This window comes from Lepisosteus oculatus, chromosome 13 (assembly GCF_040954835.1).
Source record: "Lepisosteus oculatus isolate fLepOcu1 chromosome 13, fLepOcu1.hap2, whole genome shotgun sequence".
NCBI classification, from domain to species: domain Eukaryota; kingdom Metazoa; phylum Chordata; class Actinopteri; order Semionotiformes; family Lepisosteidae; genus Lepisosteus; species Lepisosteus oculatus.
This window is the reverse complement of record NC_090708.1, coordinates 19,324,575-19,338,005: the sequence shown is the minus strand read 5'-3', so window position 1 is coordinate 19,338,005 and position 13,431 is coordinate 19,324,575. Positions and strand designations below refer to the sequence as shown.

General features: G+C 40.7%; 1 protein-coding gene across 1 annotated transcript in view; it reads right to left on the bottom strand.

The window, feature by feature from the left end:
- Positions 1–434: 434 nt before the first annotated feature.
- Positions 435–13,431, bottom strand: part of ngef (neuronal guanine nucleotide exchange factor) — a 32,872-nt gene continuing 19,875 nt past the window's right edge. The window contains exons 9-16 of the mRNA XM_006637959.3: positions 12,385–12,514; positions 10,452–10,526; positions 8,779–8,868; positions 7,643–7,806; positions 6,415–6,573; positions 5,256–5,335; positions 4,085–4,189; positions 435–2,452 (exon numbers count right to left, since the gene is read on the bottom strand). Coding sequence (XP_006638022.1) covers positions 2,262–2,452; positions 4,085–4,189; positions 5,256–5,335; positions 6,415–6,573; positions 7,643–7,806; positions 8,779–8,868; positions 10,452–10,526; positions 12,385–12,514 — 994 coding nt within the window. The 3' untranslated portion in view covers positions 435–2,261. The remainder of the gene's footprint in view (positions 2,453–4,084; positions 4,190–5,255; positions 5,336–6,414; positions 6,574–7,642; positions 7,807–8,778; positions 8,869–10,451; positions 10,527–12,384; positions 12,515–13,431) is intronic.

The window sequence follows — 13,431 nt, the reverse complement described above, 5'->3', positions numbered from 1 at the left end:
CTGGGTTGAGTAGAAGAGCATCACCTCACGAGCTGCCAAGGTTAAAAATCACACTTCACATATTTCATGCATGACGAGCAGTAGTATTTAGGCAATGATGTTTCTACTTGTTTACAACAGCAAGAAAAGAGTTGTTAATCATTTTTTAAAAATGCATGGAAAAATTTGCTGGTTGTGATCTTGTACTGTTTGCAATTTCGATTATAGTCAGACTGGTTAAAGCTGGTCAAGAATTGGGATTATAAACATTTTCTTTGGACTTTTTTTTTGTTTGTAATTCTGGCAACTAAAATAGAAAGCTGTCAGATATCCAGTTGATCTCATAAATAAATAACTGAGAAAAGTGACTTATTTGAAAACCAGTGGTCTATTTCAACAGCACGTATTGCATCTGCTATATTATGCAGTTATGTACAAGAAAATGGAATTGGAAATTCTGTTGAACCATTTTTTTATTTATCTTTTTATCTATCTTTTTAGAATTGCAAATTGTTCAACAGCTCAACTTCACCATTGCAACCTGGGTCACTAGACCCCAGTGTTGGAGTGTGAGGGCTGTGCATTCTTTTCTCCGATACCTTACACTCTGCATAGCCATTTGCAGTTTTCTCACACCATAGGTCTGCAAGCAGGAGAAAGAGAATCTACTGGAGCAGTGATGCAGCTCTCCCTGAAAGCATTGCAAGCTATGAACTTTTAGTAGGCACATCTGTGCCCTCACCAATCAGTCACCTCGGGTTCCTTTGCAATGTTGTCAGGACTATAGGTTATAGTTGGATTACAGGGCTCAACCTGCACCTGTTCATCCAAAACTGAGGCGTGCTGTCCGTGAAATAATGCTCAAGTACATTAAATAATTCTCAAGAGGCCTCGAAGGCCCTCTATATTGGTAGAATATAGAGCTGTCAGAGCTCTGTCTCTTGCACCTGCATGTTACAATCTGATCCATTTGTATTATATTGAATTGTGTAGAAAAAAGCCTTTGAATTCCATATTTCCCCACTCCAAGAGATGAGAATGCAGTATCAATCCCAGAAGAAGGCAGGGAAAGAGCTATTTTTTCATTTCAGGGGAACAATAGCCACTTGAGGAATCTGAAACACCAGTCACTTGACTAGTGATCTTGTGATGGAGTGTCGTAATCTTATAGAGACTACAGAAAAAAAATCTTTAGAATGTTTTACATGGCAGAATACTGTTTGTGATATGGAAATTCATTCTACTCATTTTTTTAAATCTTACTTTGGCATTTATTGAAAATAAATAGTTTTTTTTACCATCCTAGGATGAGCTAAGTCTAAAGCCTTTGCAGAAATGAATTGTTCCAAGTCATTTAGTGCTTCTCTGTGCACCTGATGCACGCACTCACACTGCATGTGTCTTCCATAGGTCAATTGCACTTTGTTCATATATTCCAAAGCTCGGGTCACATGAATGTTAAGCAGATTCTGTAGGATTTTCTGGGGACTGATGTCTAAAGTTACCTGGATATCCATCCTCCGGCTTCTCTCTTTAGAATGCCTACTCCCTTCTCGGTTTGTGCTTAATTGGCTACACTCCTGAGTCTTTTCGCTAAAACTTTTAAAATATTTTTTTTACAGATGCAATAAAACATGTACAACACCTAGATACTCTGTTTTTGTCTCCATATGGCTCAGTTTACTTTAAACCACAGTGCAGTCTTTCCTTCCAATTATTATATATCTCCAGATTAAAGAGGGTTTTCATGGGGAGTTCCATTTTTAGCCCAAAACAAAAGACACCTCCTTGAGGATTCTCCAGTAGCCCTGCTCCACTCTAATAGGGCCAGTCTTCCTCAATCTCGGCCAGGTCCAGACCTGATGCGTCTCAGGATCCTGCAGTGCAGCAGCTGAAGTTTCTCCCTGCAGGTCTGAATGGCGTTGGAATCGGTGATAAGTTCTGGGGCAGTTTGCTTTGGCGTATTTCATCTTATCATGCACATGGTTTGTGTTTCCGAATGATGACCATGCCATTTGAACAGTATAATCAACTTTGAAGGACTGCAGAGGACAGAATTACCTAGGTATTCCCTGTCTTACATAAAGCCATGTTAAGTGTCATGTTATGGCTATAAGCTTATTCTAAAGTTTTTAGTTCATGTTTAAACCTTCCCAGAGTTCATCCACGGAGAACAGGCTAAAATCCACAGAAACCTAGATCTGGCCACAACAGCTGGAAGACCATAATGTGTTCCTCAGTCTACAGCAGGAGCTATGTTTGCCAGTCCAGGTGTACAGAGGTCACGGCTGGATGTTTCTCAAGCGCCTGCCCCTGGATGCCATCAGCCTAACACCATTGCCCTCGGCCTGCTGGATCCGCTGGCACTCCCGCAGGTACTGGGCCCGGAGCTCCTGGTTCTGGATCTCCTCCACCACTCTGCTGGGGAACCACCCTTTCTCTCCATCATGGAGGCGTTCGCCCATCATCCAGCCTGGGTGTAAAGCAGTCCAGTCAACCAATACAATTTAGAAATGGCACTTCAAAAGAGTAAAACAATGCCCGGTGCCTGCTACTGGCCTATCCCTTTGTCTCAGGATAAAGACACTGGTACTGGATATAGCTTCCCATGGTCCTGTAGGATTGAAGTGTTTTCCAATGAAATCTAACCAGCTGTGTGTGTAAAGCATTTTGCCGCTGGGCGCATCATTGCATAGAACTCCGTCAGCCCCCCCAGTTATTAGTATTTCCAGTCTCTGCTCTTTTGGACACCTCTCATAGACAGCTCCTTTGAAAGGTCAGAATACCACAGCCCTTTTAAAGCTGCGCAGTTGCAAATGTCGGTTTCCCTCACTTCACTCTTTGTTGGAAAGGTATGTTTTGATTTTAAAAGAAATCTAAGCCTTTAATTAACCATCTTAATTCGAATAGTGTTCAGTGGGTGAACTCTCCTTGGGAGAGCCAGTGTCAGAACTGCATTCGCAGCAGGGAAGCATGTTGTTGACAGACTGCAGGAGAAGGTGGAATTAGGGATGAAGTAGAGGGGGTGAGGATAGTGATCACTCTCCTCCTTAGTGTGCAGCTTACAGGCCATTCGCTATTTGATACAGAATCAGACTGAAGAGGTCGCACCGACAGGAGGAGTGATGTTACACTCAGTGACACTGCAGACTTAACCCTGGCTGACCCGTGCTCACTCTTTAAGTGCTATTGTGTCTTTTGGCTTGTAAAGTACGATATGGAAAAAATCAATAATGATCATCATTTTTACAGGGTATTTATCTCAGTCACGTCCAGCTGACAATATAATCCAGATCTGAACCAGTATTGCACAGATCAGAGCTTTTTATAACAGCTCGTTCAAGATACTGAAATTTTCCAAATTTAATGCAACTTTTTCTACAGCGATTTATAGGTAGAAATGTAATATTCACCTTCTAATTTTGCTTCTCCCTATATTGTGTGCTTAGTGAGTGACTTGTATTTGCTGCTAACCAGCATATTCTTCAAAACAATGTTAGCAAAATGTTGTCAACAAATTTAGAACCACTTACATCAATTCAACAATGAAATCCAGTAATAAAACCCTCCATGAAGATAGTATTTACTTCATGAATGGTGACCATTTTCTTGGATTTGAGCAAAAGTGGCTGTTTGCCACAATTTGTATCTGTGCTGTTAGCTACACAGAAGCAGATATTATGCAGGCATTAAATCTCACAATAGCAAATATTCACTCTTTAGGCAGTATTATGAACTAAGCCAGTTTCATTTGCTTTCTATCAATCATATTGTGCTTTCTTTCAAAACACGAACTTCAAAGCGTTCGGCAAAAATGTAGCATTAGAGCTCTTAACTCCTTACATAAACTAAAGTTTAAATGTGAATTTGGATCATCCTACCTTCAATCTGCTTCACTATTTTTTCCAAGTGAAATTATTTTACTGATATAAGCTGAAGTGCTCAAATAGCAACTTAAAATAAATCATTAAAACAATACATAAAATGATTAGCCTATACACCGAAGAGGGGGGACTGTGGTTTTGTTTTAACTGAAAGGGGAGGCATTGTGTTTCAAAGGCTGAGAACATTTGTTTCCTATGTGCTCTGCTGATATAACACCTACCGTCCTCCGTTTTCTCTAGGACGTTGATAATGTCGGCCATCTCCACTGACATCTCGTCAGGCTCTTGCGATGCGTAGGACTGAATGCACTGCACCTGGGGGGAGTCTGAGGTGGCGAGAAACAATGAGTGAGCTGAGCTCGGCTAGGGCAGCTTGCCCTTTAAAATCAAGGGGAGCACGTAAAGTCTGGAAATCGCGAAGGTGACCTGCACATGCGCTTCCTAGGCTGAGCCTTCAGAGGTTTTATCTACTCTTTACTGACTTGTCCAATTAGCTAAGAAGCCACACGTTAATGCCTAAAATATGGAAGAGGTGGAGAGCCATTTTGGACCACTACACATCCGTTTAACTCCTGTCCACTTGCCCCTTTGGTGTTGCTATAGAAACCATAAAACTGACAAAGCACACCACCACTGGTAATGGTAACAAGAAATATAAAATTCCCCGGAGTGGTTTGTAAGCTTTAGCTTCATTCAGTACCTTTCCTGGCCAGCAGAGGCCATCCTTTAAGTGTCATTTATTTTGGGTGCATATTGCCTTAAATTCACACATCCTCTACTCCTCCAGAGCAGAAACTCGGACAGGAACCCCAGCACGCTGCGGGAAGCAGCACAAATCTTTTTAATCTCGCTCGTCTGGGAGCTCAGTCTCGGTAATGCGTGAATTTGCCGGAACAAATCTCCTGAGGAATGTACAGTAGATGCAGTTGTTGTTTTTTTAAATAATGATTAATTTCTGTACCCGCAACCATAAGGTGAAAGATTATACATCGCAGTTTCACTATGGTTGCACGGGCTGTGTTTCAAACTTTCTTAAATTCTTAATCCATTTTTTTCTATTTCCTTTGCTTGGGAGCACATTTGAAACTGGAAAATCGCTTTAAGCAAAGAACCTTTTTTTTCCTCAATCATGGCAAGCAGGAAAGTACAGAAAGAGCACCGGGAGTCTGACTCTGCATCACACAGCATTTGTAAGAGTCCATCTCACAAATCTAAAACACCAATCATTTCTTTGCATCATATGAATCAAAAGGTCCTTTAATGTATAATCAGCATAGAGTTTTTCTCAACAACAAACAAATCACATTTGTCCCATATGCGCACAGGGTAGTACAGTAGGATTAGCAGACCTTTAAGAACTGACTCAGTGGGAAACACAGGGCCTGATCTTACCTCCATGTTTGGAGTTTGAGTTAAGTAATCGGGTTTGGAATTTGGGCGTCAGGGCACAAATCCAGCGTCGCTTGTCACTCCTGCACAGGGGGTAGGAGTCATAAGCATGAGAACCTTGACACAGGGCTGTGAAACCAGTCTATCAACCCAGTTTCAACACTTCCTTTGCTGAAGAACAAAGAAACTTGTTGAAGTGGTACAACATCACAAAATTCACCAATGACACGGTTTTTGAATGCGCCCCAGGTGACACTTGTTTAAGATGTGGGGATTGTTTTTTGAGTAGTAAATAAAAATTTCCAACAATGATTCAGATTCAAAAGTCAAAGGTTAAGCCAGAGTCCCCGGTTCTGGTGCTATAACACTAGTGTGTCTGTATGTTTTCAATCCAGCTGAGCTATAAACAACCCAATCAGTTCTATATGGTTTTAATTGGACCAGTTTAACAGCTTCTCCCAGTTCTTCAGGTGCCAGTATTTTAAAGGGACCTAGAACACCTGCAGAAACACCACTCATCCAGTACTAGTACTGCTGACTCTGGGATAGGCTATGATCAAGTTTAATGCTTCTTATACAGTATGTCATTTGTCTTATGTGCTTTACACCAAATATAAGCATATAATTATAAACCTTCATATGCTTCTATCTACTGATCACAAATCATGGGTTAATCTCCTATTCTGACTTCTGCTCTGGCCTGCATTGTTGAAGTCAGGTCTATTCTGGTTTTTGACTTGGCCTCACTTATTAAGCTAGATCTATACTGCTTGGTCATCCACTAACTCTCGGCGGAGGCCAGAGAGCAAACCCAGAGCTCATGCGACATCTCTGAGGAGTGACGCAGACTAGTTCTTCTTGCAGAGATCATTCTGGCCGTCCCTCACAGCTGCCATTTGAAGTTCCAAAATCGTTCAATTAAATTATTAATAATGTCTGACAATAGTCATGTGCTCTACATCCCGACATTAAAACATTCCCCTCTTGGGCCTTTGAGATGATGACATCGTTTCAGACGACCTATTGTATTGCAGGCAGTTCCAGTCCGGTCCTGTACAGAGTCTGTGTAGCACTGATCTGGATTGGAAGGCCCCGTGTTTGACTGCTCCTGCCCCCATTGCCATAGCTCGCCTTCACCCAGGGCGGTTCATCCTGCACTCACGGGCTGGAGGCCTTGAACATGTAGGTGACGTCGCTCTCATTCTGATTCTCCATCAGGCGCAGGGAGAAGATGTTGGCCAGAGCCTGTCCCTGGTCCTCCTTGTCCTCAGTGCGCAGCATGGCCCGGGTGCTCGAGTCCAGCACCTGGAACTTCTCCCCGCTGCGGGAGTGAGGGACAACAGGCACTGCGCTTTTAGGGGTTTCACACACTTGATCTCGTTAACCACTGTACAGGGCGATTCTCATGAACCAACATGAGTTAGGCTATAAACACGTAACATGTAATATTGCATGATTTTCTAGCCCTACAGAACAAATTAGAAAGGTCTTACTTGTAAAGTAATGGGAATTTCACATTCAGCTTGCAGATTTTCGCCTTACAGATTTCTAAAACATAAGTCTGTGAAATTGGTTTTTATTTTGTACTTGGATAATAGCAGATTCCTATCCTTTTCAGTGCACTGCTTTGATCGATTGCACATATACAACATCATGAATCCACTGTATACTAAACTGAAAAATAAAGAATTAATTTAAAAGATTCTGTAAAAATAAAATGCCTGGATCAAACAGAAGAAATCAAGTTGAGAAGCCCTGTGCTTCAATTACTAGTCCCCACTTATGTTTGTATCTCAGTGGAATCATGCGCGGGTCAGATTTTTTCAAATTAATTTGCAGTGATTTTACATGAAGCTGAAGTTGTGTAAGTTGAGCATTATGGAACCTAGGAAGCACTTATAATGACACTGCCTGTTTAACCACCCTTGGCACAGCACATCCGTGACACATTAAAAATCACAGGAGTGTGATTAGCTCCTGTGATTTTTCACAGGAGTGATTAGTGATTAGCTTTTTAGCTTCACAGCAAGAGGATTTACATTTCAGACAAACACCATGGAATAACAGACAGTCATAAATAAGAAGCACATCATTTTAATGTCAAGCCTTTCCACCATTTACTGTATATACAGTCCTGGTCCCACAGGGCTGCAGCCTCCTAGCTCTTATAGGAAACTTGTAATCCTCAATGGGTGAAGACCTGGAAACAGAGGAAATACTGCCCAGCTAAACCTGATTCCCATCAAGTCACCATGGTGAAGTGGAACCCAGAAGACATGGCAGCCCTCCAGGACCAGCAGTGAAGATGAGTGCTGTAGTCTGTGAGTATTGCAGTTTTTTATTACTGAATTTCAGCTAAGAGGACCGGAGGAGGTCAGCAGGCTGCTTACTTGGAGCTCTTCTTGGTGATCAGCAGCAGGTCATTGAACAGGAAGAGGTAGAGGGGCTGAAAGAGCTTCTTGTTGCGGAAGGTCCTGGTGTTCTTGGGGTTGGACATGTGAGTGAGCGCTCCCCTCTTCAGGAGCCAGCGAGAGTGGGAGATCACTGGCACTGACTGTTCCCACATCGCATGTGAAACAGAAGCACATGAAATCATTATACACTATTGTACAGTACAACACAACAAGACACAATTCTACATAGCTCAACACTGCAGGAGAAAGTACAACACAGCTCAACACGGCAAGAGACAGTACAACACAGCAAAAGACGATATGACACAGCTCAACACAGTATGATACAGTAAAATACAACACAGCCCAACACAGCAAGAGTACAGTATGACACAACACAGCAAGACACACTACACCCTAGCCTAACATGAGTGCAATTTTCAATTCTTGTCAAGACCCTCAGGTGGCACACTTGTGTTTAGTTAAACCGAGGTACAAAGTCTTAAACGACAGCTATAAAAGTCTATGAGGCCTCATGCTGAAATTATATCACAGAAATGCATCTCAGACAGCTAATTAAATACAGATATGAAACACCACTGTGTTATGTGTGTACAGTGTTTTCCAAGCCTCTTTAAAGCAGCAGTATCTGCAGATCTCAGATGAGTGGTTAAGGAGCTGTTTGTGTTGCATTTAAGAGGGTTTCACAACCCTCTTAAAACCCTCTTATAAATTAAGAAAGTGGAATTTCACATTTCTACAGAACTCCAAAGATTACAATTACTTATTTCAATATAATAGAAGTACTTGTTATTTTAATTACTTATTTCAAAATGTGTTATTCCAAACTAATTATGTAGCATTTATTTCATCCATCTTATTTTTTCTTATCCAACCTATTTTGTTTTGTGTCTTGATATGCTGGGTTGGATTTTGTCCTTAAATTGTAACTGTTACACTCAAAGTCATGTTTTGCTCGTTGACTATGCTCAATAATACTACAGTGTACTTCGCACAGGTTGCCTGGGGTTCAAAATGGATATGACTGAGGGCCGTCAAAACAGGGTGATTCTTGACAGTTTCAGTTTGATAGTCAGAGGTATCACAGTGTGCCCCTGTGAACTGTAGGCTACCTTGGATTTGAAATCCAGTGTCTTCTCAATGCAGATGAGCTCCTCAGTGCGGTTCATTTTCCTTACCCCTTCATTGCAGTCTCTGACGATCTACAGAAACACAGTGAGAAAAGTACAGGACTCAATCCCAGGAGGAGAAACACATGCAAAACACCCACAAGCAAGCAGTGGCCTCAACAAAGGTCTACTGTAAACTGCAGACCACAAAAAGTAAACTGTGTTTTATTGGAGAAGTTTATCCATCCCTCAGTTATCTAGAGCCTTTTCATCCCACGTAAGGTGGTGGGGACCAAGAATCTAACCCTGCTGCCCCAGGGCAAGAGGCAAGATCACAGCCTGAATAAGACACCAGTCCAACACACGACAGGACAAGGGTTCGCGCAATGTCAGCACGAGCGATATTCTCCGCATTTCTCCTTTAAGAGAGCCGTTGGATTGAGAAATTTAACAGACTTCTTTTCCTCGTCAGTTTTTTTATCTCATTAGGTGTTGAGCGAGAAACGTGTTATGTCCACTATGACGGACTGGCATCCTGTCCTGGGTGTACCCTGCCTTGCGTCTGTTGCTTGCTGGGATAGACAACGGATGTGTTGAATCAAGTCCTTGGAAACCTGCTGGCTTTCTTTACAATGAACCTATACGGTACACTCTGTGTGTTACTCAAATGAGCCCTTAACTGAACTATTGATCTGCTTAACTGGAAGATTTTCAGTGTTTTAATCTACTCAGATGTAAGAGATTTTCAATTCATGTTTGAAAACATTTGAAAGGTTTGATACTTTAATTACTTTAAAATGTGTTCTTATTATTAGACCAAAATGTTGCATTTCTTTTATGTGTCAGTATATTAAGCAACTGTTTGTGCAGACTTCATCATTATTTCTTCACAGAAAAAATTTTGGGGATTAAACAGGTATATCTACTGTATTGTCCTTAATGGACAATAATTAATCTAAACAATTTCAAAAACTTCAGCACCTAAAGTTATCATTCAGAATTAGTTTTATAGATGTGAGCTTGCACATACATGTATCAAAGAGAAACAATATCCATCCATCCATTTTCTAACCACTTCATCCAATACGGAGTTGCAGGGGAGCCAGACCTATCCTAGCATGCAACGGGTGCAAGCCAGGATACACCCTGGACAGGACACCTGTCCATCGCAGGACAGATACACAGACACAAATGCACACTGACACCAATTAAGAAGCCAGTTAACCTTTCAGTTACTACATTGGACTGTGGGAGGAAACCAGAGCACCTGGATGATATCCATGCAAACACAGGGAGAACATACAAACTCCTCACAGATAGCACCCTAGGTCTGGAATTGAAACCAGGGCCCCAGAGCTGCTAGGTATTGCTAACCACTACACCACAGTTTTATGCAGAGAGGAAGAAAATATTAAAAAAAAACAATATTACATTAAAGACATCACATTAAAATACATAATTTATTTTGTGTTTTATTTCTAAGCTAGTAAATTGCCTTGAAACATCAGTTGAAAGTATAAAGAGAAAAAGGCTACAAAGAAAAATGCCAATGCAGGAAATAGCAGCATGCAGCTATAGAGCTACAAAACAAATGGAAAGCCTAAAATAAAAACCCTCCTTTCACCTCAGTGAGAAGGGCTCTCATCAGGAAAGAGAGGACTCGCAATGAACTTTACCTTTGCCAGCTGGTAGTGGGCTTTAACTGCATTGGCCTCTATCTCTGACCCCTCTTCAGCCTTCTTCAAGATGTTCTGTCACATTGACAGAGAACAGAAGTCACAGGACTGACCTGGTTTGTTAAATGGGCTGCTTTGATTGTGGGGCCCACTCAACACTAGCTATTTTATAATAAACAACACAACCATTTATTTCAGATCTTGTAAAATAGCCATTGTCTTATACCCCCTTCAAAAACCAACATCTCTATAACTAATGTATAATCTACACATAAGTAATGTGTAGCTGAGTAGAGAGCTTGTGATATTTTACATAACATTTCTGCTTTAACTTTGTATGGGTTCATGCAGTGATAAGAACATACAGTAAGAAAGGTTACAAGAGTAGGCAGCAATAACTTCTATAGCATGGTGACCACAGTCTATTAAATATTCTAGATGAGGGCTTACTAGGACTATATGCAATTTTAAAAAGACATCCTTTGTTTTAAATTCTATGATTTTAACTCTAAATCGTAGCATTTCTTTGACTTTTTTATTCTTCCTCATATCCTTCTTCTCAGTCCTTTTCATAAGTAACTTCTTCTAGCAAGGAGTTTTCCATTTTGGATTCCTAGTCTGTTGAAAATGAAAATCCCTGCGCTGGTGTACATTAAATATCATCTGCCAGGTTCCCCAGTATAGTTTTACTAACTATGCTGGAATCTCGATCACTGGTATAAATTAGGAAGAGCTGTGGTCCTAGCACACATCATTTTAGGACTCCAAAACTCTATTTCATCACTCCATTTTAAGTTTCCACCTCTTATCTGTAGCCTCTGTTTTCTATTTAATAACCAATTCTCAATCTAAACACTTGCATTTTCATGATTGCCTACTGCCTGCAATTTAAGAATTAACCACATACAAGGAATTTTATCACAGACCTTCAGAAAAACATATCATATGCTCTGTATGTATATACTGTATTACTGTTGTTGATTGTTCGATATGTGCTGTTTCCTAGGAAATTATTTCCATAAATTTAATCCTCTAGTTTAATTCTTATAATAGTTTCCATTACCTTACGTGTAATACAATTTAGACTTCTCAGTCTATTATCATTTGGTTCAGTTTTCACACACTTTTTAAGGATGAGCACAACATTCTCCAGTCCCAGGTTACTACCCCTGTCTTGAGAGTCTGTTGGAAGTTAAAATATTTTGCTCTCCACAAGAGGTTTCATGGTGTAGTCGCAAACACTCTGGACTCCAGCAATCTGAGTTCAGCTCTTGCTGGAACCTCCCAATATTGTGTGATGTGTTTGGATTGTGAAAGTACAGAACAGTCTACCCGTCCATGTTGTTGAAGCTGATACCTTGGTTTCTCTCATGAAACCAGAGCTGGATAAAATTCCTGGATCAATTAAAATTACCGACTGCCAAATTGGCTAGTGGGGCTCAATGGGTCCTCTCTTTTGTGACTGTTCTTACTGTACAGGATGCAAGAAGTCACAGTGCAGTTTGGTGAAGGTTTGAAATAAGTTTTATTTGTTATGAAGAAGGCTATTTTCTGGAGAAAACCCAAGAAGATGCACACTAAGTAGATCCTCTTGTGGTGCTCTGAATTCAATTGGTTTCTAGAAGGTCTGAGCACAGTTCCAGCCACACTCTAATGTTGTTATAAATGGATGCTTGTTCGTTGCATATGAAGCCTTTAGAACATATACAATATTTCCACACACGGCACAAGGGCTATTTCTGATAAGATTATCCCCGCCTTTTAACTATTCCCAAATTCCAAAACGTCACATACAGCAGGTGTCTTTGCAATTAGTAACTTTAAGGTCGGGTAAAGGTATGAATCCAGGTCAAGTCAGACTCTGTATCATGGTCAAGAACGGCCATTTACAGTATGTGTCCAGTCCGCAGCATGCCTCTCCCTGTCTAGGTACCTGCACCAGCAGCTTGAGCCTCGTGATTCTCTGGAAAGGTAGGATGAGGAAGGAATTGAAGGACAGCCCCTTGCACTTGGAATCATTCTCCAGGTTGGCCATGACAGTCCGGAAAGCAGCATTTTCCTGTCTGGGGCAAAACACACAGAAGCTTGGCTACACCTCTACGCAATGAAGTAAAAACACATTAATACATGTACATTAATGAGGTGCACGGATTAGCACTGTCTCCAAGCCTTGTAATTACTTTTACAACTTTTACTCTTCACAATTTAGTGTCTTTGAAAATCTTTTCAATTACAGCTTAGTGCAATTCTTAAATATCAAGAAGTTAATAAGGGCCAACATATGACTCTCCCTTTAACTATCGATAACATCCAAAATGAAAAGTACTACATATAATTGAACATATTCAATAGTCATTAAGAAGACAGGGTAGGGAGATGTGAAGACAATTTTAAGTTCACTTTTGTCCATGGTAGGGAAGAAGCACTTTGACGAAGAACTGGAAAATCTAATTGAAAGGGAATGAGATGCGTGCTGTCTCTTACAGAAATTATAATACACCAGAAGTGTACAAACATTATAGCAGTGCACTTTTCCAGTTCTAAAACTGACTTAACTTTCCATTGGATCAACAACATCCCCTAGAGGACACTTCTGAATGTGCAGCAAAGACTTCACTTTACAGGGAATTTAGTGCCCACTGCACAAATCACTGTATTTACAAGAAAGGATTCATGTTGCTATGATGTGAGGCATGAGGCAGGATTGCAAGAACTATGCCTGGTCTTGTGCTCTGTCAGCAGCAGGATTTGCGGACAGTATGGGAGTTTCATTTATGATTTGAGTCAAATGACAAGGCATACAATTCCTCATTGTAAGGTGTAGAGATAATTAAAGGACACGTCCTGCAATTATTCTTTGGACTTTTCCTATTTGTAATGTATAATCTTTGATATATCTTTTCAACTGCAGTTCATCTACAGAACAAGAATAAGGTGTTTTCCAAGAAATAATATGGTAACAGTTCTCATTATTCAAAAC